This window comes from Lissotriton vulgaris, chromosome 5, assembly GCF_964263255.1.
Source record: "Lissotriton vulgaris chromosome 5, aLisVul1.2, whole genome shotgun sequence".
In the NCBI taxonomy this organism is placed as follows: domain Eukaryota; kingdom Metazoa; phylum Chordata; class Amphibia; order Caudata; family Salamandridae; genus Lissotriton; species Lissotriton vulgaris.
This window is the reverse complement of record NC_141693.1, coordinates 1,290,996,321-1,291,019,782: the sequence shown is the minus strand read 5'-3', so window position 1 is coordinate 1,291,019,782 and position 23,462 is coordinate 1,290,996,321. Positions and strand designations below refer to the sequence as shown.

The 23,462-nt window shown below is 45.3% G+C and overlaps 1 protein-coding gene across 4 annotated transcripts in view; it reads left to right on the top strand.

The window, feature by feature from the left end:
• Positions 1–23,462, top strand: part of ELAPOR1 (endosome-lysosome associated apoptosis and autophagy regulator 1) — a 483,435-nt gene that overhangs the window by 272,581 nt on the left and 187,392 nt on the right. For all 4 annotated transcript variants that reach the window (XM_086923178.1, XM_086923177.1, XM_086923176.1 and 1 more), the window contains exons 4-7: positions 1,042–1,189; positions 11,357–11,437; positions 17,890–17,995; positions 18,807–18,956. In XM_086923178.1, coding sequence (XP_086779304.1) covers positions 1,042–1,189; positions 11,357–11,437; positions 17,890–17,995; positions 18,807–18,956 — 485 coding nt within the window. The remainder of the gene's footprint in view (positions 1–1,041; positions 1,190–11,356; positions 11,438–17,889; positions 17,996–18,806; positions 18,957–23,462) is intronic.

Below are 23,462 nucleotides of genomic sequence, written 5' to 3'. Positions count from 1 at the left end.
CTTTGTACTGAAAGAAATTTGCTGTAGGGTTTGTATTACTAAAAAGGTCAACTGTAGAAATAATGAAGCAGCTAATAATGCCATGCACTCTGCCAGCAAGTAAATCACTTAAACTCAAGTGTGGGTGACTGCAGATTCCAGACCTTGCCAGCTTCCTCACGATGTAGCCCTGTTTGATTAACCCGCCATGGGCAAGCACAGTGAGAATCACCTGATGGGCAGGCAGTGAGTGTAGCGGGATCCCACATTTATGAGCTGCCGTGACATTAGTCAGTATTATCTTAAGATCCTGCTACAGGTGGAATGAACTGGTTTATGATAATCTCTGGGAAAACAGTTGTCTGATGACAAGCTGACTCACATTTGTGAGCACTCAGTGGTGTGGATGGTGACATCAAAGAAGGAATGCTCAAGAGGTTAAAAGCTGTAATGCTGTTTTAGGAAGACCACAGCCTGGATTAGAGATTCTGTTGGATTCACCTTCTTCCTATTAGACAAATTTACAGATACACTTGATTTAGTGTTTGGTGGATGGCTTACACCGCCAAAAACCTGGTGGGTACCCCATCTGCTTTATTACAAGTGCATTATACCTATAGAACTTGTAAGAAGGCGGACAGGATATCCGTCACATTTGTGACTGAGTAATCTCTACACCAAACTCTGAACACCCCTCATAAAATATCAACTGTAGGTAAATAGCAACACTGATATTCAACGATGTGGCTCTGCCAGAGTATTGGAGAAAAAACATCACATGGTATTAACTTGTTTTCCCTGTCATCAGAACTCCTGTGGTCCTGTCCCTACAGCACATATTCTTTTGTCTCTTTCGGGTTCTTTTTATCCTGTTCTTTCTTGGTCGCTGAGGTTCCAAATTCTCCATTTGCAATGATCTGTGTAGGCAGCTTTTCTTCTCTTCTCTGTCTCAACCCATACTTCCGGGCCTCTTTGGCAATAGTGTTAAGGGTTATTTAGAGTTTGGCAGATACATGTCATCCTCAACAAATTGTCATTCGCTTTACTCTTTTCTTGTTTCAGATCCACTTGGTCCCCCCAAGGTGAATACATTGCTTCGAACACGGATGAATGCACCGCCACCCTGATGTATGCAATCAACCTCAAGCAGGCTGGGGGCGTCTCCTTTGAATACTACTACCCGGATGGTGGCATCGCCTTTGAATTCTTTGTGAGTACTACTACATTCTTTATCGTTGACCTCTTTCTCTGCTACTCTGGGGAATATGTTTTTTTATATTGCTTTGTTTAGTAATGTAGCATTCATATAGCACTTCAAACCCCTGACAAGGTTTCCCCCTACTCTGATTTGCCTCAGGCTTCTGTCATGGGATTGCATGGTTGAAATGGGTGCTGGTTTAGAGTCTATTAAAAGCATTTTACATTGTACCTGTATAGTGTATATTTTTCCAATATTATATACAGTATCACGTACTATATATACAGTAACAAGGCTAAAAGTGGCAAACAAAGTGCATCACAACTTCAACATCCTCCTCACCTAATCAAAATTGAATATATGATGTTACAACGCAAACAATTACAAAGCAGTTTTTACATCGCAACTACCATTACATTGCATGATTTTACAACGCATGCCATTACAACACATTTTTTTAAACTACCATTACAATCATTCCATTACAACGCATACCATTACAGCACATATTACTTTTACGGCATCAGTAGGGTAAGTGTTGGATAGTGTAGGGTTAAAAATTACTATTCCCACTCCAGTGAGTGCAACAGTAGGGTACGTGCTGGATAGTGTAGTGGTAAAAATTACTATTCCCACTCCGGTGAGTGCAACAGTAGGGAAAGTGTTGGGCAGTTTAGGGGTAAAAATTACTATTCTCATCTACCCCAAAACCCATACCCACTCTCAAACTAAAAAATCTCCATTACTTACCTTATAATGCGTTGTAATGGCCTACGTTGTAATGGTATGTGTTGTAATGGCATGCGTTGTAGTGACTTGTGTTGTAACGCCATGAGTTGTAATGGTATGCGATGTAAAGGCAGTTGTGTTGTAACAGTTGAGTTATTAAAGCAGTGTGATGTAATGATTGCGTTGTAACAGATGTTTCCCTCAAAATCACCAATCCATTTTGAAGATTTTCTAATTCTTTTCCCTTTTAACGCGTCCACACTCACAGTCCTTCCTCCATCACTTATATTATTCATCACACCATCTTCTTCATTTACAATGTTTTTATTTACCATTGTCTCATACTTCACTCATTACACCTTCTACACCTACAATGTTTTCATTACACTTTGGTTTGACCAAGGAAATATGCATATGGTATTGGATCCCATTAGTCCTGATCCTGTTTTGATTGTTGATGATGGGGAGTCTGTGGGTAAATGCATATTGAAGAAATTTCTAGGCATATTTAGTGGCATCGTTAGGAAGTTAATAGGTTTTGAACAAGTTCTTTTGTTGAAGGAAAAGGCATTCCCTTAAAATTCATAATGCTAGAAATTATTCCCTATTGTTGTGAAAGGATGTCACCAAAGAGTTGAATAAATTAGTTGAATCTAATATCATAGAACCAGTAGAAGCTTTTGATTGGATTTCGTAACTGGTTGTAGCCTGGCTTAGTAATTGAAAAATGATACTTTGTATAGGCCTACACCGAGACTGATGACCACTTCCTAAATTTTCTGAATGCTAACTCTTGTTAAGGGTGCAAAGTGGTTATCTTACCACAGACCTATCTGCACCTTAACTTACTACAATAGTAACAGTGTACTAGGGAAGGGAGCAGGACCCAGGGATGAAGTATGTAATCTCGGAGAGCGAGATTCCCTGTATCCTAAAAAGGGATGCTCATTTATTATTAGTATTTATTTATTAAGTAGTTTTATATAGTGCTAGTCTGACCCGAGGGTATCAGAGCGCTTCACAACAGTTTCTGAGCAAGATTCATACAATAAAACAGTATTCTACATATAGGTTTGGAAGTCCAAGTGTGCTGAGCAGCATTGATGTAGTACGTGAGTCCTGAGATAATCTCATAGAGTGCTCGTTGTCTTGGGGTTGATACAATAAAGCAGTATTCTACATATGGGTTCGGAAGTCCAAGTGTGCAGAGCAGCATTGAGTAAGTCAATGAGTCCTGAGATAACCTTGTAGAGTGCACATTGTCTTGGGGTTGAACCACGTAGGGGGGGGAAGCAGTTAGGGGTCAAATAGCAGGTTGGAGGTAAGTCTTAGAGCTACAATGTCTGGAAGAGATGACAAACAGGGATTTGTGTTTAGATGGCGGCTATCCATTCGGGAGGGAGCGGTTGAGGAAAAGGACTTTTAGGTGTTTTTTTAATTTTGTGAAGGACAAGATATTCCTGTACCGACTGTTTCAGTTTCAGTTTATTTCACGTTTATTCGGACCATTGGTCCACAAACAATACATATCAATAAAAATTCATCTAAAAAACATTTCATTAGCACACATAAATACATCCTAAAAACATGTTTCATCTAAAAACCCACTATTGCCTAAATTGCGAATAGCTATTTATTAAAACTCGTTAAAAAATATAAAAATGCCTTCACTTTTTGCATATGTTTCCCCATAGCCACAGCAATATCCAAATGGGCCATTTCAGTCATCAGTGTCACAGCCTGGATCCTTATTTTAATCTCATATTTCGTAAATATTGGTTTTAAAAACATAATGCGTTCGTCCAAGAGCGTCAGACAATCGAATAAAATATGCAGCATATCACATTTGGTCCCCAGAGAGCAAGTGCAGCTTCCTGTCTTGTTGATCATAGCACGCTTTACCGGATTGTTCATATAACAAGGGTTTACCCCAATTCTTACCCTCAAAACCTCATTTCGTAATTGGCGGTCCGGTAGCTTATCAATGTAGGGGATGCATTGATCATTATTCCATGCATCAGTCATAAAACGAATCGAAGTTTTATTTACAAGATAGTTTTTGTCCTATGCATGGGATATTTCCTTCCCCATCAACCTGAGTATCTTTTTATCAATATTAGCCACAGAGACAGTAGGGCACACATTAACACCCATCTTATTGCATAGCTTTGTTATAGTCCCCCTAATCTCTCTTGCCCATTTTAGTTCGCTATTCTGTATTTCATTTTTACACCATTGAGATATTTTGGTGATTACGCCTACTTCTAGACGTTGCCAGAAGCGTAATAGGGCCATACCAACTTGAATACCCCATGAAGTCAGTCCTAATTCCAGTCTTACGGCCTGAACTATTGCTGCCTGGGGGAGAGTGAATAACTTTTTAAAGTTTTTACCTTCTTCAACATCCCAGTTTTCCTTGCCACTTAAAAATAACAATGCTGTGCCGTACAAAAATTGCGGGGGTACAATAGCGGAATATGCTTTTAGTACTGGCCTATCAGTCCTTGCACCATAGGCTTTATTAAACAATTTCAATCCGCTAATCGATGCAGAGGTTCTTAATTTAGATGCCTCTAAGTGGGTATTCCATTTCAAACTTTTCTAGAACTATAGCCCCAAGTATCTATACTCTGTAACCAATTCCACTTTTTCCGACCCTATGCACCATGAGAACTCAGTTTTCCTCCGGCCAAAGCTCAAGGTTTTGGTCTTATCCATATTTATCACAAGTTTTTTCCTTGAGGAGTAGTCAGTAAATGCATTCAATTTTCTTTGCAAGCCAACCTTGTTCTAGTCCATAATCACCAGATCGTCGGCATAAAGTAAACATGCGATCTGCTTGCCGTTTAGTTTCGGACTTGCCCCAATTGCATTCCCCCAAATTAATGGTCTGCTAAGGACAAGGAAAACAGCAGGGGAGCTAACACGCATCCCTGTTGCAGCCCATTTACATGTCTAAAATGATCTGAGCCCAGTTTTTAGTTTGGAGCATTTGTAGCAGCCGCAGTATATAATTCGGAACTCCATATCTAATTAAGGCCTCCCACAGCAGCTCACGATCCACTAGATCAAAGGCTGACGGAAGTCTACAAAACAACAAAATAACCTGCCCCGTGTTTCCATTGACTTCCGTGCTTTAGCCCAAAGCGCAAAACAATGATCAATTGTGGAATGGCCAGCTTTAAACCCACCCTGTTCCGGGGGATGATCTGGTTTTCCTCTGCCCAATCTTTTAATACACTCAATATGGCTTTTGCGAAGACTTTTTCCCCTATGTCCAGAAGGTTTATCAGCCTATAGTTTTTCAGTATTTTGTGGCTACCCTTTTTATGTATTGGCCTTATAATTGCGCCCTTCCAACTTTCTGGTACAATTCCCGTATCCAGAATTACTAGGAACATCTTTGCCAAAAACTCCGCCCACCATTCTGGACTCGTTTTAATTATCACTGCCGGGAGGTTATCTGGTCCTGCGGCACGGGTAAGGTTCAAACTCACTATAATTTCAATTATATATCTTGAGGTAAAATATTCCTTTGTAGCGTCCCTCATCTGTGGCCAATCTTGGGTTCTTGGCATTGCTTGTGTCGGCCATCTTCCATAGATTTCTCCCAGATATCCTACCCAGTCATCTTCGGGTACCATACAGACCAAGGAACCTGGTTTCCTACCCACACTTTCTTGGACTAATTTCCAGAACCCTCTCACATCTTTTGTTTCAATTGTTTGCCCAACATTTATCTTCATACTATACCGACTGGGATGGTGTTTCAGATTTAGGGCTCGTTTTCAGCGAAGGACCGTGTAGCAGTTTTTTGTTTATGTGTTTTCATAGGGATGAGTAGTAGGGTGTTGGAGCTCCTGAGGTTCCTTGTCTGACCAGCCCATTTGAGTTTAGAAGCCAAATACTCAAGTTTTCCTGTGTGCAAGGCTTTGTGTATGAGGCAGGCAATTCTGAAACTCGCACGCAGTTCGTTTGGGAGCCATTTCAGTTCTCTGAGTGCTGGTGAGATGTGGTCGTATTTCCTGATTCCAGTGACCATTCTACCTGCTGCGTTGAGAGTAGTTTTGAGGGGAGCTAGGTGAGATTTTGTTGTACCAGAGAGGGTGGCATTCCCATAGTCGAGTCTGGACAGCACCAGTGATTAGGTGGCTTGTTTGAGGTCGTTGGTTGGGATGAATGGTTTTATTTTGTTAAGTAGCTTCAAGTTGACAAAGGCACTCTTTGTGGAGTCCTTGATGTGTTTGACCATGTTGAGTTTTGAGTCTAGGGTGATTCCTAATGATTTAAAGGAGTGGGTCAGAGTTTGATTACCGTTAGGAGCATCCAAAGCTTTAAGCCATTCTGAAATATGAGGGTTCTCTTCTTTGATGGAGATGTGGAGTATTTCGGTTTTGTCTTGGTTGAGTTTTAAGTGGTTAAGCCACAGCCAATGTTGGATATCTTTTAGAGTGACATTTAGTGTATGAATGTTATCAATGGTGGAGGTTTCTAGATAGATCTGGGTGTCATCTGATTAGAGGTGGGAAGGAATGTTAGCATTTTTTGAGTAGGATGGTGAGGGGTTCCATATATATGTTGAACAGTTGAGGTGAGAGCACTGAACCTTGGGGGACGCCCAGTTGACGGGGTGTAGGTTGGAGGTAACGTTTTTTTTTATCCTTTGTGAGTGGCTGTGTAAAAAGGAGGAGAACCAGCATATGGACCACCTTGTCAGCTCCTACGCCTTTTAAAGCCTTGATGAGAAATTGGTGATCAACCATGTCAAAGGCTGCTGATAGGTCTAGGAGAATGAGGAGACAACATTGGTCAGTATCGAGGGATTTGTGGATGTCGTCTGTGATGTTAAGGATCGTGGTCTCGATGCTGTAGCCTTTTCTGAAACCTGATAGGTGGGGGTGAAGAAGGTTGATGCAATCCATGTGCTGAGTCAGTTGTTGGCGGACACATTTTTTAAGGATTTTGGATAGGAGGGGGAGATTGGAGATGGGTCTGAAGTTATTCAGTTCCTTGGAGTCAAGGGCTGTTTTTTTTAGAAGTGGCGTGACTTGGCCAACTTTGAGGCATTCAGTTATGATTCCGGTTCTCAGGGAGAGTTTATGATCTAGCACCAGAAAGGGGGTATGGAGAGTTTCCGTTTTTTGGTCAGTTCGGTGGGTATCTATCTGGTCAAGGACGTGAGCGGCTGGTTTGGAGGTGGAGATCAGTTTGAGGATCTTGGTTTCCGGGATGGGGTTCAAGGAGTTCCAGGTTTTTGTTGGATACTTGGGCGTGCTATCTACTGTCACTGAGGGCAGGCTTTTGCAGACGGGGTTGATGTTGATGTCCAGTGAGAGCTCAATCGTGGTGATTTTTTCTTCGAAGAAGTTGGCGAAGTTTTCACACAAGTTCTTGGAGGGAGGATTCCAGGGGTTTGGAGGTTTGTTTCCTGATGATTTTGAACAGTTCATTGGGCCTTTTTTTTGTGTTGTCCAGGGTGGCGCAGAAGAAGGTGGCTTTTTCACTGCTGATGTGTTTTTTGTATTTCCTTCAGGTTGCTTTGAGTTGTTCGAGTAGGACTGAGGAGAGGTTGTTCTTCCATAGTCTTTCTGTAGCTCTTAGTTGTCTTCTTTTGTTCTTAATGTCCATGTTGAAGCAAGATCTGGATGGGATGCTCCTGTTTTTTTTTTGTTTGAAAGGGGCTACTTGATCTAGAATGAATGTCATGTTTGTGTTGTAGTGGGAGGTGAGTTCCTTTGTGGATAGGTCATCCGTGGAGGGAGTGAGGGGCGAGTTAACCCTTCCCTCAAGGCCAGTCATGATAATCTGAGTGAAGTTTCTAGTTCATTTCGGAGGGTCTTGGGTGGGGGGTTTAAGTGTGATTGGCTGAGTGAGGTGGAAAAGGGTTAAGTGGAGGTCGGACCAGTTCACGGGCAGGGTGCGGTCTATCGTGACAGTGTCGTGCTGGGCTATAATGGCGTCTAGGATTGCTCCTTTGTTGTGGGTTTCCTCTAAGCAGTGTTGGGTAAGGTTGTTGCTGTGAAGCAGCTCCTTCAGGTTCTGAATTAGCAGGCTGTTTTCTTCATTCCAGTGTAGACTGAGGTCGCCAAGAATAAGGTTGTTCGTGTCTCGGAGAGAGAGCAGTGGGCAATCAAGTCGGACAGGTGTTCAGTGAATTTGGTGGTGTTGCCTAGGGGGTGGTAAATAAGGTGGCAGATAAGTGTTTTGTTGTTGCTAGTGTTGATGTTGGCAGTTAGGCACTCAAAGGTGTTGTAATTGAAGGAGTCTATTTCCTTCACGGAAATATTGCTTTTGTGTATGATTGCTATGCCTCCACCTCTTTGATATCTTCTATCTTTGTTTGTGATTACAAAGCCAGGGGGGACAAAAGTATCCATAAGTGGAAATGAGTAGTAATTTAGCCATGTATCCGTGATGACTGCTATGTCAATGTTGTGGGTGAGGATGGATTCCGCTAGCTCTGTGGCATGCTTGGTGGCTGATCTGCATTTTCTGAGCATGCAGTTTGTGAAGGACGTCTCTGTTGTGGGTTTTTTCGTTAGGGGGACCGTAGGGATGATAGTGCGTGTGGCCGGGGGTCTAGGTGATTTCGGAGGGGCCTGTTCTCTTCCCAGTGTGGTGATCACCTGTATTTTGGATTGGAGGGTGGCAGTAATAGGAATATCGTATGAGGATGCGAGAGCTGCCGCTTCATCTCTAGTTCTTTTCGATCTCTGTGTCTGATTTGCGAGGGGGGTAGAGATCCATTTTGGGTGGGGAGCATTGGAAAGCCTCTGTTGAGAGAGAGAGGGGGGGGGGAGGAAGGGAAATGGTGTGGCTTTAGGGGTGTGGCGAGGTTGGTAAGGATTTCACTAAGACCCTGGATTATGGCTGTTATCTGGCTTTCAAGCAGGGAGAGCCGCTGCCCAGACTCCATGTCGGTAAGGGTGTTTTGGGTGGGAGAGTTAAACCTTGGGGTGGGAGCCTTACATTGTTAAGTTGCCCTTTTGTGAGTAAGCTGTCCATGTGGGATTTAGACAGGGTCGGGGTGTGGGGAGGCAGGGGCTATGTTGGAGTATCAGTGCTAAATTGCATGAAGGACTGGGAAGGGGGTTGGGAGTCACGTACTGTTTGTTGAGGTCATTCGAAGTGGGTGGGGAGGGATGGAGGGTGGGGATCGGGTGAGGGTGGTTGCCGGAGGGAGGTAGAGGGGTCTTGTTCTCTCTGGTAGTTTTGGGGGTGGTGTCTCGCGGCTGGAGGCAGATGTTGTTTCTAGGATGCACCGGAATGATGGGTGAGTTCTGTTAGCGGGTTGGGTTGTTCAGGGAGAGGAGGATGGGCGGGCTGGGGAGGAGTGCGTGGGAGGGGAAGTCCGGAGGGATGGGAAGAGAGAATCAAAGGTTTCTAGATGGTCATTGTTGACTTGTATCAGGACTGTGCCATTGGAGTAGAAGGTCACAGTGGTGTTCCCATTTCGCCTAGTGTGTTTGGGGGCTGAGAAAATCAGTTTGCAGCTATGGGAAGTGTTAGTCATTTTGGGTATATTGAGTTGCGATCTGAGGATGGAGTTCCATATTTCGGGTATTTCAGTGTGGAAGATGAGATCCATTTTTACTTGTTCTTTGGAGGTGCAGTGATAGATGTCAGCTAGACAAGCCCCACAGAATTCAGAGCTTCACTCTTCATTTTTATGTTTCACTTCTTTTTTTCATCCTTCGTACTGATATTTAAAATACATTTCTTCAGAAATGTTTTTCACACTTGGAAATTTTTCATTTTTCAGACAAAGTTCTCCTGTTGAACTTTCTTCTTCCACCCATTTGACTTTTTCACTTTTCTTTCTACATACTTTGGTGAAATGCCCAACCAGGCCACATCAACTGCACCTGTGTTTTAAAACAGGACATTGTATGCTGTATGCAAGGTAAATTTTATTGTCACACGGATAGCAATTCGTAGAACTATCCTTCATATTACTCTATATATCTACTGTACTCTTAGTTCTGTAAACTTATAGAATTTCCTTCTTTCAATTTTGCAACTATTTGAAGTCCGCATGCATTTCTGTTACTTTGTCATTACAATGCTTCATACGCTTTTCAGACATTGCAACCTTCCTGACAATAGCAAAAATGGCTTTCAGTTCGGAGTTCCCATTCACCCAAATACATGCTTATATAGTTGGGTAACATGAATGCATAACAAATTGGTAACACGTTAGTTCCTTCTTTAGCCCACCAAATTTACAATCAAGGGATAATTTCCTTAAGGTTTTTTCATTCAGGGGACTGTGGGGATGATAGTGCGTGTGGCCGGGGGTCTATTGGATTTTGGAAGGGCCAGTTCCCTTCCCAGTCCGGTGATCACCTGTATTTTGGATTGGAGGGTGGCCGTTCGTGGATATAATGTACAGTGAGCCTTGGAGTAAATAAAGAGTGGTGTACAGAAGTGACAGGGTGGTGATAGAAAAGGTTTGCTATTTATGGCGATGTAGAGAACAAATCAGTCATTGGATTCAGGTGCAAAAAAAGGAGAAGGAATAAGGAATGATTTATTATCAAAAATGAAAGAGTGGTTTAAGTGAGGCAGGAACAGAAACTCTGAGAAGAAATGAAGAATGGAAGTTGAGGGCTTAAATCCCACCAAACATTGAGAGGCATCCTGAGGGATATCATGGTGAATGACTTTCAAAGTGGCTAAAAGTGATAGGACCAAGGAGAGAACAAAAGTAGTGATGTGAACGTTTTATGTGATGGTAAGGCGCTACCTGAGGAACCGAGCACAGTAATCCAGGTCTGGCAGGCCTTATAGCATATAGCACGTTTCATGTGATGGAAGGCGCCACCTGAGGAACAGAGCACAGTTCTCCAGGTCTGGCAGGCCTTACAGCATATAGCATGTTTCATGTGATGGTAAGGCGCCACCTGAGGAACCGAGCACAGTTCTCCAGGTCTGGCAGGCCTTATCTCTGGCATTGCACGTCAAAGTCTCAGGATCTAAGCATGTGTTCTGTGGCAAATAGGCACACAAGTGGGGCATCTAAAATCTGTGAAGGGAATAGACACAATGTAAGGTACCTACCCCCAGTGGTCAGTATCTGAGTCTAGTGCAGGGGAAGAGGTTCATAATCAACTTTAGAAAATATGTTTTATTCTACACACATAATTTAGTTTCAAGGGTATGGAATAGAAACAGAGGAGCCGTAGAACTGAGCAAATAAACATAGAGAGAGTTGAAAAAGCTTGAGGCAAGCTGGATATGAGACCAACTCCTTTTCAGTCCCATTGGTACCGACGTGTCCAATGCACTGGCCACATACAATTCCAATCAGTGTATTCAAGTAAATTTGTAGATATCATGTGCAAACAGCAGATGTGGAAGGAAAGACTGGGGTTGTCTGGTGATTCTTTTCCCAGTCGTTCCTTGTGCGGGCCACCATACCACGCTGATGCTGTCTGCTTTGCTCCCTAGGTTCAGAATGACCAGTGCCAGCCGACGGTGGAGGAGTCCAGGTGGATGAAAATCACCGAGAATGGATGGGATTACCATCATGTGAGCATCGTTTTGTTTCTTTCTGGCAGTGATGATTTTATTCTGCTTTTCAGGGGGAGATTGTAAGAGATACTGTACTGTTAAACCACAAGCCAAGAACAGCTGCCTACCCAGACAAGAAAAAGCTCTGCATTTGCAGTCAAAAACGGACTTCTTCTGCCCGCCTCTTCCCACACCCCACACCCCACCCTACACGCAACACACAGATTATGGCCTCTGAGAATTGAGGACTTTAAGAGGCCAAGACAAGACAGTGCTGAAATACATACTGCTTCTCCAACTGACTAGGAGTCAACCTATTTTAAATCCCACTTCTCCAAACGATTTGAGTTAACTTATTTTAAATACTGTTTCTCCAACTGACTGGGAGTTGGTTGGAGAAGCATGCTTTTAAATAAGTCAAATTCCTGCATGCTTCCCTTGACAAATGTGTGACTAAAGGGACATGCCCTCCTCTCCTTCCTTGTGGCAATACAGAGTACCCTAGTGGGAAGCAAGATGCCAATGCAGCATACCTTAGGTGTATACTAACCCCATACATATGCATGCATGAGTGTGTTGCACGGTATGAGTGACTGGAAACAAATACCGGGGCAATGTGGTTTATGTGTCCTGATGAAAACCTTGGACCTAAGTAGCTTCTAGTTTATGGGCCGAGGGTAAAAGGAGCATTATTTCCCTACCCCCTTAAAAAATACCATACCCAAATAGCAGTGAATAAAGATACCTTGGTTATTTGAGGCACTTTTATAGTTTGTGGGCGAGTGTCTGACAAAGAAAAAAAAATTGATTTGCCAATAGAGGTCGAATCTTTTTCTCAAAGTAAATGCATTTGGTATGGGATCTCGTATGGGACCTAGTCTCATGTTTGCTGGTATCTGCTACCTGCTAACACGAGAAGAGCCCCATTTACTAGGTAGTGAAACTTGGCATAACCTTTATATTTGCGTCTGTCCGGCATCCTGTGGAAGGATCCTTGTTTATAAACCACAGCTGGAATGTGGTGCTCAAACAATCACCTCAAAGCCGCTCTCCAAATCTGGATGTCTGTCTCCAACTATCCTATAAAGGTGCCACATTGATCGACAGAGCCAATAAACTTAGGGGCATATTAGCCATGTTTAGCGATAATTATATTATCACAGGCTATCTCTGGTATTTATCGCCCTGGTAGCGCGTAATTAACAACGCGTTACTCCAGGGCGATACATTTTTTTTTTTTAATTTATATTTGAATTTATAATGCGCAACAGCTACCCGCAGTGGGTTTCCCGGCGCGAGGGATAGACTGAAGAAGAAAAAGCAAGCCTCTCAACAGCACCATGAATCAGCTAAAGCGGCATGAAGATCATTGGAAAGTATAGTTTTCAGTTTTTTCCTAAAACAGAAAAGGTTGGTTTCTGATTTCAGAGTGATGGGTAGCGCGTTCCAGTATTTGGGGCCTAGATGGGAGAAGGCCCGACCCCCCATCCTTACTAGCTTGAATCTTGGGACAACGAAGTCGCAGTTGGCAGAAGATCTTAATGTGCGACTAGGCTTGTAGGGTTGGACAAGACTCTGCAAGTATTTTGGGGCCGAACCCCGCTTGATTTTAAAAAGATAACATAGGGCTTTGAATTTAATACGGCTGGAGACCCTGAGCCAGTGTAGACCGCGAAGAGCCTGTGAGCCCGATAATCTCCTCGGGATGTTACAAAGAAGTCGGGCCGACGAGTTTTGAACAACCTGGAGTTTGTTAATGGTAGCAGCGTCGGCACCGAGATAGAGGACATTACCATAGTCCAGGCGAGATGTTACTAACGCCTGGACAACTGTTCTCCTGGTAGCATGAGGCAGCATCCATAACATTTTCTGGAGCCATCGCAAGGTGGCAAAGCAGATGGCGGCCACCTTAGTGGCCTGCTGTTTCATAGAGAGTTTGTCGTCTATGAGAAATCCGAGGTTGCGAACCACAGAAGTTGACTGGGGAAGGGGTCCAATGTCACTGGGCCAATGTTGGGGGCCCCATAGATCTTCATGCTTCCCTAAGATGAGAATCTCGGTTTTGTCACCGTTTAGTTTGAGGAGATGCCTCTGCATCCACTCAGCTATAAGTGACAATCCAGTTTTCAGGATCGATACACTGTTGCGCTCGCTGCTGGAAAGGGAGAAAACAATTTGGGTGTCATCGGCGTATGAAAAAATGGTCAGCCCAGCGTCCTCCGCGATGGTGGCCAGGGGTCTCACTTAGATGTTGAACAACAAAGGGCTGAGTATGGACCCCTGCGGAACGCCGTGCGCCGATGGACATGTGGCAGATGTGGCTTTAGTGGAGAAGACTTGGAAAGTGCGCTCACTTAGAAAGGAGGCAATCCAGGCCAACGCCGGACGTCCACTCCCAGGGACCGAAGAGAATTCAAAAGAATGGAATGAGACACGGTATTGAACGCCGTGCTCAGATCCAAAAGGATGAGTGCAGATGTTTCCCTGTGGTCGATACTGTGTCGTAAGCTCTCCGTCACCCCGAGTAGAGCGGTCTCTGTGGAATATTGCGCACGAAAGCCAGACTGGGAGGGATGTAAAAATCCCGAAATTTCCACAAGATGGCTTAACTGAGTGTTAACATGCCTTTCCAGCACTTTTGAAAGAATAGGCAACAAGGATATGGGTCTGAAATTGGCGAGATTAGACACATCGGCTCCTGCTTTTTTTAAGGAGAGGAACAACCATTGCGTGCTTCCAGTCCTGTAGCACATGAGACTCTATGAATGATGCATTTAAGAGTCTCATGAGAACCCGCTGAGGTTCAAGATCCAGTAGTTTAAGAATTTTCGCAGGTACAGGATCACGAGGTGAGCCAGCTCTTACACTGCTTAGGCAGGAGAAGAACGAGGTATCATCGAACAGTTGCCAGTTTGTAACCTTCGCCGTTGGCAGTGGCTGTTCGATCCCTACAACCTGTCCCGATTGGTGTTCATTTACTGTCAGGGGAGCGCTCATAGAGTCGTATATGCGCTCAACCTTGGCAATGAAAAATTTCGCAATAGTTACACTGGGCTTCCTCTAAAGCTGGGGGTGTCGTGATAGTGGCCGCTCCTGTCAATTTTTTGACAACGGAAAATAGAGTACGTGGGCAATTCTGCGCTTGCGTCACTGTACTCACAGTGTAGGCAGCTCTCGCAATTTTACATTGTGAGTGGTATTCCTTTAGAGCCTCTTTATAAACAGTCTTCCATGAGACCGAGTAAGAGTGCCTCCATTTCCTTTCTAGGGCCTTGCATTTGGTTCGTAAGGCCTTCAGGTCAGCAGAAAACCAAGGTGCCGGGAGACGGTGAGACCTAAAATGTTTCGGAGTGAGCGGAAGGAGGGTGGTTACGGCATTGGTAAGCCAGTGGGAGACAGCGGTATTCAATTCCATGACTGAAGCCTCACTGTCTTCAGGGCGGGAATTCGAAAGGCGCTGGTTCAACTTAGTAATATCAAGTTTACCCCACGGGTATATTGATTTACCCTTATCGTGGCCACTGTTTACCAAGTTCTTAGTGTAGGGTAAAGAAAAGTGCACTGCGAAATGGTCTGACCACTCCAGTGGGCGGGCGCTCTGAGAACAATCAAAAGGAAGATTAGAAAGAATGGGGTCCAGTTGATGTCCGGCAGAGTGAGTGGATCCAGAATTAAGCAGCGAAAGGTTGAGAGCCTCCAGATCAGATAAAAAGCGCTTGCTGGTGGTACATAGTGGATCATCTAAATGCAAATTGAGATCACCAAGAATGGTGAAATTTGCTGCCCTAAGAAGTAGCGGAGCTATGGTCTCGGCAAGTGAGGATATCCAAGTGAGAGCATTGCCAGGGGGCGATAGACCAAAAGGCCCGATAAAGTAAGTTGGGGGTTAATTGCTAGTTTAAAAAGGGCGGTTTCGCTTCCGGACAGGGGAAAGGCTTCAAGCTTACAAGTATAATTAGACTTGAAAATTATGGCAATACCCCTTCCTTTTCCGGAGTCTCTGTCCAATCTCGCCATTACATAGTTGTTAGGAATTGCAATGGCGATATCAGGACCAGAGCTGGCCAAGTTTGAGCAAGAAACAATGTGTCTGGCTGCTCTTCGACAAAAAAGTCGTAGATGTGTAGTTTGTGTTTCGGGAGGGACCTGCAATTAAAACTCCAGAACTGGAGTGTAGAGCAGTTAAGATGTGTTTTAATTCTCCTCCGTCTACCACGAGTGCGAACCCGGCGCATTGCCTTACAGTTGGACATTCTGCCAGTACCGAAGCTACAGCCGGCGCATTTAAAATTATTGGTCGGAAGGGAGCAGGAAGTACAGTTAGTATGTGTAGTAGGACGTAAGGATTCTAAGACCTCACCAGTATAAGAGTGGATACCGCAGAAACTAGGTATAGGAGTCATGGCCCCTAGGCCCGTTCTGGCACGGACGGGCTGAACTCTGGCGTAACTCCGGCGGAAGTTCGGTGATCCCGCTGCGCGTATCCGCTGCGCGTTTGCGTGACCCCCTTATGTAGAGGTCTAGCGTCCTTATGACGTCTAGACCGTAAAGCAAAGTGGCGCCGTCAGGCGTCCTACTCACCCAAGATGGCCGCCGATATTAACAACCAGGACAAGGGCCCGCAAAACGCGGTGCTGTACAATTATTGTGCAAGTAAGTGGGCATCGGATTAAAATCAGGGGTAAATAACACAATTTAAATTAAATAATAAACAGGATTTTAAAAACGCGATTACCCGTAAAAACGGCCTCTAAGCACAAATTGTAAGCGCAGCGCGCTCTGAGCGATCTTCCGTGGTGATGGTCAATTGAGTGGTCAGTTAAGTGGCCGAGCCCCTAGTTTATCCCCCTTATGTAGAGGTCTAGCGTCCTTATGACGTCTAGACCGTCAAGCAAAGTGGCGCCGTCAGGCGTCCTACTCACCCAAAATGGCCGCCGATATTAACAACCAGGACTAGGGCCCGCAAAACGCGGTGCTGTACAATTATTGTGCAAGTAAGTGGGCGTCGAATTAAAATCAGGGGTAAATAACACAATTTAAATTAAATAATAAACAGGATTTTAAAAACGCGATTACGCGTAAAAACGGCGTCTAAGCAACAATTGTAAGCGCAGCGCACTCTGAGCGATCTTCCGTGGTGATGGTCAATTGAGTGGTCAGTTAAGTGGCCGAGCCCCTAGTTTATCCCCCTTATGTAGAGGTCTAGCGTCCTTATGACGTCTAGACCGTCAAGCAAAGTGGCACCGTCAGGCGTCCTACTCACCCAAGATGGCCACTGATATTAACAACCAGGACAAGGGCCCGCAAAACGCGGTGCTGTACAATTATTGTGCAAGTAAGTGGGCGTCAAATTAAAATCAGGGGTAAATAACACTATTTAAATTAAATAATAAACAGGATTTTAAAAACGCGATTACGCGTAAAAACGACGTCTAAGCAACAATTGTGAGTGCAGCGCGCTCTGAGCGATCTTCCGTGGTGATGGTCAATTGAGTGGTCAGTCAATTCCAGATATAGCGAGTTTATCTCCCTTTTACAGGGAACATCACTGGTTCCCAGCGATGTTTCCTACAAAAGGGCGATAACCTTGCTGATATGACCAACAGGGTTGTATCAGCATAATCCACCCCTATGTTAGGGATGGCTAAGTCAGGATTTCAGCAGACGTTAGATTTTGGCGAAAACTGCAGTTTTCGCCAAAATCTAATGTGTGCTAAAATCATTTGGGCTGCCTTGTAAATATTGCGATCTGAACATCAGCGATATTTGCAAGGTTGTCCATCCAGGGTATGCCCAGTGATTTTTATTTTATTTATTTATTTAAGCTTGTATCGCGCACAGCTACCCACAATGGGTTTCCCGGCGCCAGGGATAGACTGTAGAAGAAAGAGGGAGTGTCACCTTGACTTGATGCCCACTTTGCATCTCATTAGAGATGCAAAGGGAGGCGTTGGGAAAAAGGGTGCTAACATGCGAATAGGGCGTTGGTTTTATCTCTGCTTTTTTGTCTTTGTAAGCCAAACAAGCGGAGATAAAGCCCTTGTAAATATGCCCCTTAGTCCAGTCTCAGTCCTTTCCATACAGCTCTGTATCCTAGCTCACTGACCCCTACCTGAAAACCTCCATTTAACCTGTTCTCAAAATGTATGGCTAAATGTAGTGGAAATGACATCACAGTCCCTGTGAACATTGCCGAGGGAAGGGCAGGAAGTGTAAAATACAGGAAATGGACCCAGCTTCCAGAATTCTGTTTACTTCCCATGTCCCTGCTTCAGCTCTCATCAGCCATGAAGCCTTGGGCAAGGAGAAGCCACGTGTGGTAAGGGCTGCCTCTGGCTGCACCTTACTGGTGCCCATAACCCCATCTGTACAGCAAGCAGCAGATGCAACAGATCCAATTGCTATTTGCTCTAGTGCTACCAAGCAGGCCCACTACAACTTACTCATGATTATTGATGTTTTCTTTTAAGCTGGATCTGACCAGAGGCAATAACGTCCTGTACTGGAGGACTACAGGTTTCTCCGTGGGAACGAAGCCCCCGAAGCCTGTACTCTTGAGATATATTGGGTTTACCGGTAAGTGAGCGCTTCAGCTTCCATTGCCTGTTCCTTATTTTTTACCATCTTTACTGCCTTCTCTTTCTTTCTGCTTCCATCCTTCTACTCCTTCTGTTCTTCCAGCCTTTTGTTTCCTGCTCTGTTAGTTCCTGGTTTTCTGTCTTCTTTCTGTAGTTTGCTGCTCTTCCCTTCATGCCACGTTTATCAGGATTCATTGTATTACATTTACACACTATGACCTTCTATCTTTTCATCATGCCTATCTCATGCGCCATCTTGTGGGTGGGTGTAGGCACCTTGCTGAGATCACATCAAGCTAGAAGAATAGAACGTGACGCTGTCTGCAGCACATGTGTGCATGTTGGCTGCTCGTCTGACTTTGACACCTCTATGTCGTCGCACAATTACCACGTGTGAGGCCTAAGTTCTTAACCTGTGGCTGCTTATGTTGGCATTTTTTGTTTTACTCCTGTATTTGAAGGTCCTCTGCTCTCTTAGAAGAGAGAGCTGTGGGTCTCACAGTACAATCACTCACAGGACTTACATTCATTCATCCGCCGTCTGTTACACATGTAAGCAAGCCTAACTCCTAACATCAAAATGTTGAAGAGAGGCCTCCTGCCTGGTTGATATCACATGGCCATGTTTACATATAAAGGTTTTAAGATGGGATCGGGGGAAAATGTTATTAAGATGTTTCGTTCCAAGTGATGGTCTCCAAATTAGAGCCACGTGCCCCAAGGAGGAAATTGTCAAAGACAGTCTTAGGTGAGAGGACAGCCTGCTTCTGATTTGACATTGATTCTTTTTTGTCGAACTTTTCTTCCAGGAGTGGCTTACACCTCAGAGTGCTTCCCTTGCAAGCCCGGCACCTACACCTCCAAGCGAGGCTCTGGGTCCTGCAATGAGTGCCCTGCTGGCTCCTACTCCTTGAAGGGGGCTACATCCTGCCAGCAGTGTGATAGTGACAGATACTCAGGTAAGCCTTCATAGATATATTGAGGCTCTGAGGCTCGGTCACTTTTTCTGCCTCTCTCTATCCCTTTTTCTCTCAAGCGCGTGCACGGACACACACACACACCTACCCCTACACCTATCCCTGCACAGATTTCCGTAACAGCTGCCTGTGCATATCACAACTTTCTAATAAATATCGTGAGTGTTAATGTAGCCCATAGTGTGCGAGCATGGGGAGGTGCTGCTGAAAGAGTCCTTCTCTTTTCTGCCCAGCAGGTTAAACTTGTTATGTTATGGAGTCGTTATATGTAATATGAGGGACTGGACAGCTTTCCCATAAACTGGTGTGCATTGTTTTGTAAAATAAGCCTGTCCTGACCGTAGAATTTGTAATAACTAGTTGCAGGTGACTAGTGTAGTTCACACGGTGGCACAATTGTATCTCCCAGTGCTGATCTGTCGTTCCCTCCCCACCTCATTAGAACCTCACCTAAGGGGCAAGAGAGCGCTTTGCAGCTTTTCTCCTTGCAGTGAGATAGTCACGTGCTGATCAGTGGTGGCCAGTCCCCCTCCCTCGTGCCAGTAGCCCCCACCCACAGGATGTAACTGGCAGACACTGGTAGGGTCCACATAATCTGTGCAGACCCTAAAAACGAGCTATCACCTCATTAGACACTGGATAACACCCACCCTCTTCTCTCCCACACAAGCCACCAGGATGGCTCAGTGAAGTGATTGCTCGCCTAGAAACATGGAGTGATCAGCAAGTCAGGACGCTGAATCCCAATAAAGCAGGCTCAGCCTCACAGCTTTCCAAGATCACTAAACCTAAGCACCATGAATGTGAAAAACACTTATTATATAAAACCCATAGAAACAAGGAAAGTGTACTTTGAAATGCTATATAAAAGGTTATTATTGACGCTACAGTAAAATATTAAACAAGGCCCTCAGGAAGGCCATACTCCAAAGAAAAGGTAGAGAATAGACTTATGTAGCATATGTTGTGTCATTATGCCTGACCCTGGCATCCAGACAGGACAGGCAAGACAGGAAAAGGCGGGGTCAGGGAGGAGGCGGAGGAGGAAGGGGCTAGTTGTATAGAGACGCAGTAAAATAAAGACGCTCAGAAAAAGCTCTCGCGTCTTCTTGGGGTCCAATTCATGAAACTGGCGACGAGGGTGGGATCACTGACCCACTGCACCTGCCCCCCCACGACTGCCGCGGCGCTGAAGAGCGCGCGACTGAAGACGCGCTGCAGAACACCCGGGCAGCTGAATGTCAGCGTGAACACCGGGCTGACTCGTTGAAGGGGCCTGCGACCTGGAAAACGCAACCCCAGATGCTTGCCAAGACAAATAAGGGTGAGTCCAGCCAAATGACTAACCCTGCAAAGAAATGAACAGCCAAGTCATTCAGTGGGAGTGAAACATTCACATCCCTCTGGCAGCCATCTTGGAACCAGGCACAGTGCATAGGATACCATTGGACCCTATCACGTCGGTCTACTTGGGGTCAGGCAATTTGCAAAGTACCTTAAAAACCTGCAAATTTTGCGGACTGGAAGCCCCAGCGGTCTGCCGAAGTCACATTCTCACTCATTATGTCAGTGGAGGCCGATTCCACACAGCCATCAGCCACTGGGTCCACCCAAAATGCCCTGCAACTTGGACCGTGCTCATGGGAGTACCTTTCCTGCATCCTCCCGAGGATGCAGGAACGCTGACATCTGGGAACAGCATGGGGCCCAAATGGAAAGGCTGGGCTGAAGATTTTGAAGATTTCATGACGGGGTCGCAAGTTTGTGATCCAAATCAGAAACTCATAGCCCTGCGGAATTTAGTGGGAAAAGACATTGTGCAAACCATCAAAGAACTACCGGCCGCTAATACCGCATCCTACAAAGATGTAAAAGAAGCCCTAGACAGGAAGTTCCTTCACAAACGGAACCTAGACTATGAACGTTACACGTTCAATCTCGGCTCGCAAGAAAAGGAGGAGTCAATGAGTGACTTCATCGCCCGCATCAGGCGTCTCGCCCAGTACTGCGAATTCGACAAATTCAACACCGAAGATGCAATCCGTCTGCGCATCATTGAGGGATGCCAATCAGAATCACTACGTCGTCGACTACTAAAAAAGCACTACGAGGAGGTAGAAGAACTCACCCGCATCAATGATCAAGCAGAAGAACACGCAAAAAAGATGGAGGCTAGCAAAACTGAGAAAAGAGAACAAGCTCTTCGAGTACAGTCCCAGACCGACTTGAGGCGCCGCCCTGACCGTCACACATCTGGAAAACACACGAGAACAAAATCTCCTCGCAGCCGGACCCGAAACAGCCAACCTAGGAGAAAATCATCGCAATGTTATCGGTATGGCCAAGATTACCCTCACACGGGCCAATGCCCTGCAGTTGGTCAACAGTGCCATCGATGCGGAAGAGAAAATCACTTTGAAGCTGTCTGCCAAACTCGCCGCATGGAGGTAAAACAGACCAGACAGAGCACGGAATCACGCCACCTTGCCAGAGCTGTACAGGGACGGAGAGACCGCTCCTACAGCTCATCAAGGTCAAGAGCTCAATCAGTAAACTCCTACAGATCCCAGCGGTCCACGTCCAGAGAATCGGCTTCTCTCACTCGTATTTCACAAGACAGTGATAAATACATACGTGTGCATGGTGGCAGACCCAGATAGACTGAAAAAATATCCACGGCTAGATATTCAAATAGGAAACCACTCTGCCAAGTTTGTACTAGATACGGGTGCATCACTTAACTACATCTGTAGCACAGAATATCAGAGCATAAATCCCAAACCGAAACTAGAACCAGCGGCAGTGCGAGTCTACACGCGTATTTCCAGAAAACCACTACCATGTCTAGGACAGTTCCGCACCACCCTGACGTACAAAGACCGACAAATCCAAACACATATTCATGTGATTGAAGGCCCTGAAGCAGCAGACTGCCTCCTTAGTCTGCCAACAGCAGAACAACGTCTGAAGCTAGTCAAAATCCTTTACAAGGTGGATGACTCGCCGGACATTGTCACCAAATTCCCGAAACTATTCAGTGGACTAGGAAAACTAACTCACTTCAAAGTCAAACTACATATCAAGAACAAATAACACCAATAGCACAACATCACAGGAAGGTACCGTTCCATTTGCAACAGGCAGTAGATAACGAGCTGAAAGACCTACTGCGAGCGAGCGGACATCATAGAGCGATCAACAGGACTCACCCCATGGGTGTCACCAGTCATGGTTGTGCCCAAGAGAGGTCAAGACAACAAGGTACGCCTGTGTGTGGACATGCGAGCCCCGAATACGGCAATCGAGAGAGAGCGGCACCCAGGACCGCACATCAGCGATATGATCACGCGCTTAAACGGAGCGACAGTTTTCTAAAAAGTGGATCTTAACAAAGGATATCACCAATTAGAATTACATGAGAAGTTGACATACATTACCACGTTCACCACTCATCAAGGCCTCTTCAGATACAAATGTCTCAACTTCTGAATCTCCTCTGCAGCCGAGATTTTTCAGGAGGCCATCCGGCGGGTGATTCAAGACATCCCAAACGCATTTAGCTACAGCAACGACATCTTGGTTTTCTGGCAGAACCCAAAAGAACATGACAAAGCACTTGATCGGGTATGTCATGCCCTCCTCAATTCTAACCTCACACTCAACCAAGACAAGTGTGAGTTTTTCAAGTCAACACTCAAATTCTACGGCCACATCTTCTCAAAGAACGGCATATGACCTGACCGGAGAAAGTCTCTGCCCTTTCGGACACTCCACAACCAGGTGATGTCAGTGACCTCCGTTCATTTCAGGGGATGGCCAGCTACTGCGCCCGCTATATCAAAGACTATGCCACCATCAACTACCCACTCAGATAACTGACACGTCAAGGACAGCAATTCCTATGGTCAGTCACTTGTGAACACGCTTTCAACAAGATCAAAGAGGGGGTGAGCACTGCAATCAATATAGCCTACTTCAACACCAAACGGAAGACCGAAATCACTGTGGACGCCAGCCCAGTGGGGTTAAGTGCAATCCTGGCACAATATGATGCTGAAGGTGACCAACGCCACATTGTCGTAGACGCCAGTCGCAGCCTCACCGACACAGAAAAAGCCTACTCCCGACCGGAAAAAGAAAGCCTCGCAGTTGAGTGGTCATGTGAACATTTTCATCTCTTCATCTACGGGTAACACTTCACGCTCATCACGGATCACCAGGCGCTAAAAACCATCTTTGGTAACCCGCGGGCCAAGATGCCCCCACGGATTGAACGGTGGGGAATTTGCCTACAAGACTACACCTACACCATTAACCACAAACCGGGGAAGGAGGAAAACCCGGCAGACTACATGTCGCGACATCCACAAACCCGAACACAAGTGCGACGTTCTGTGGCGGAGGAATACCTCCATTTTGTCATCGACCACGCCTGTCCACCGGCGGTCCCGCTAGAAGCCATCCGAGAAGCATCCGCCCAAAGTGTCA